Source organism: Perkinsus marinus (assembly GCF_000006405.1).
Source record: "Perkinsus marinus ATCC 50983 genomic scaffold scf_1104296971612, whole genome shotgun sequence".
In the NCBI taxonomy this organism is placed as follows: Eukaryota; Perkinsozoa; order Perkinsida; family Perkinsidae; genus Perkinsus; species Perkinsus marinus.
In genome coordinates, this window is record NW_003202061.1 from 47 (window position 1) to 1,272 (window position 1,226).

The 1,226-nt window shown below is 52.8% G+C and overlaps 1 protein-coding gene across 1 annotated transcript; it reads right to left on the reverse strand.

The window, feature by feature from the left end:
• Positions 1-430: 430 nt before the first annotated feature.
• Pmar_PMAR019763 (hypothetical protein) lies at positions 431-719 on the reverse strand (the record flags this gene model as incomplete). The annotated part of the gene is made up of 1 exon (XM_002766821.1): positions 431-719. A coding segment is annotated over one exon (289 nt), but the record flags the coding sequence as incomplete, so codon positions are not given.
• Positions 720-1,226: the final 507 nt, after the last annotated feature.

Here is a 1,226-nt window from a genome sequence, read left to right on the forward strand (position 1 = left end):
ACCAAAAACCCAGTCTTCACCACCAACCATAGAAGCCGTCACCTCATTCATCGAGCCGCCTTCCGAAGATGCACGGAGACGTCGGAATTGGACACTTCTCACAATCGCGTCATTACAGCTGTCAAGCTTCGTCGCGAAGTTCGTGGAGCTGTAGTCGGGGACGATCCAGAGTTGGCCATTAGAGCCAGGGATCGGAGTAACGTGATAGGGAACGTTATAGGCAGTCGCGACGCAGATATCCAGTCGGATAGAAATGGAAAGAGTTTGCTGCTGTTGATGGAATATCAGAGATCCGCCCGACTCATCACTCATGGAAGTATAAAAGCTTCCCACGGGGTGGCTTATTGGTGGCGCATACGTAGTGGTAGTTCGGACCGGCGGAGACCTCGTAGTTAGGCCTGGCACGGGACGAGTGGGACCAATGGCTAACCAGCAGTTCCACAAAGGCCCCCTTACACCGCCGTTGATAGTAATGTCGCTCATGAGAACACCCTTGTTGGATTTGACGTGTAGACTGTCGAAGCAGTCGGCATTAATAGAAGGATCTCGGCAAGCAGCGAGGCGTACCTTAAAATCAGTAGAGCTATAGTCAGGTTTGACCCAATACTCGTAGTTAGAACCGGGGATGGGAGTTATGGTATAGGGGACATCAGAGGCCGAAACACTGCAGGACCCGACCGTGGCACTGATGCGTAGCACCTGCTTATCTTCGTCGGAATCTAAACGACTACCGTACCGGTTTGATTCCCTGCAACCGTAAGCGCCCATAGGATGGCTCTCAAAAATTGCTGGGGTGGGCTGCACCGTAGTGGGAGGAGCTTGTGTGGTTGCTGGTTGCGTGGGGGCGGGGCGGCAACTTAACCAGTATTCCCATGCTGACCCGCTACCAACGTTAACAGTGATATGGCTCATTAGAACACCATTTCAGAGATGGCATCTCTCGACTCGATCCGGAATGTGTTGAAGGAACCAGCATGGAGAACAGTAGACCTGCAGCTACTTATGGCTGCTTTGAAGTTGGTCGAGCTGTAATCAGGTACCACCCAAAACTCGTCAGAACCGTGAATAGGCGTCACAGTGTAAGGGACGTCGGCAGAAACGCCGCACTCACCGTCAATTACGCTTATGTGAACAGTCTGCTGGTCATTAGCGAATACAAGGGTACCGCCAGATGTAGCGGATGCTCTGCAAGCGTAGGTGCCCACAGGGTGGGAAGCGCGAACGCT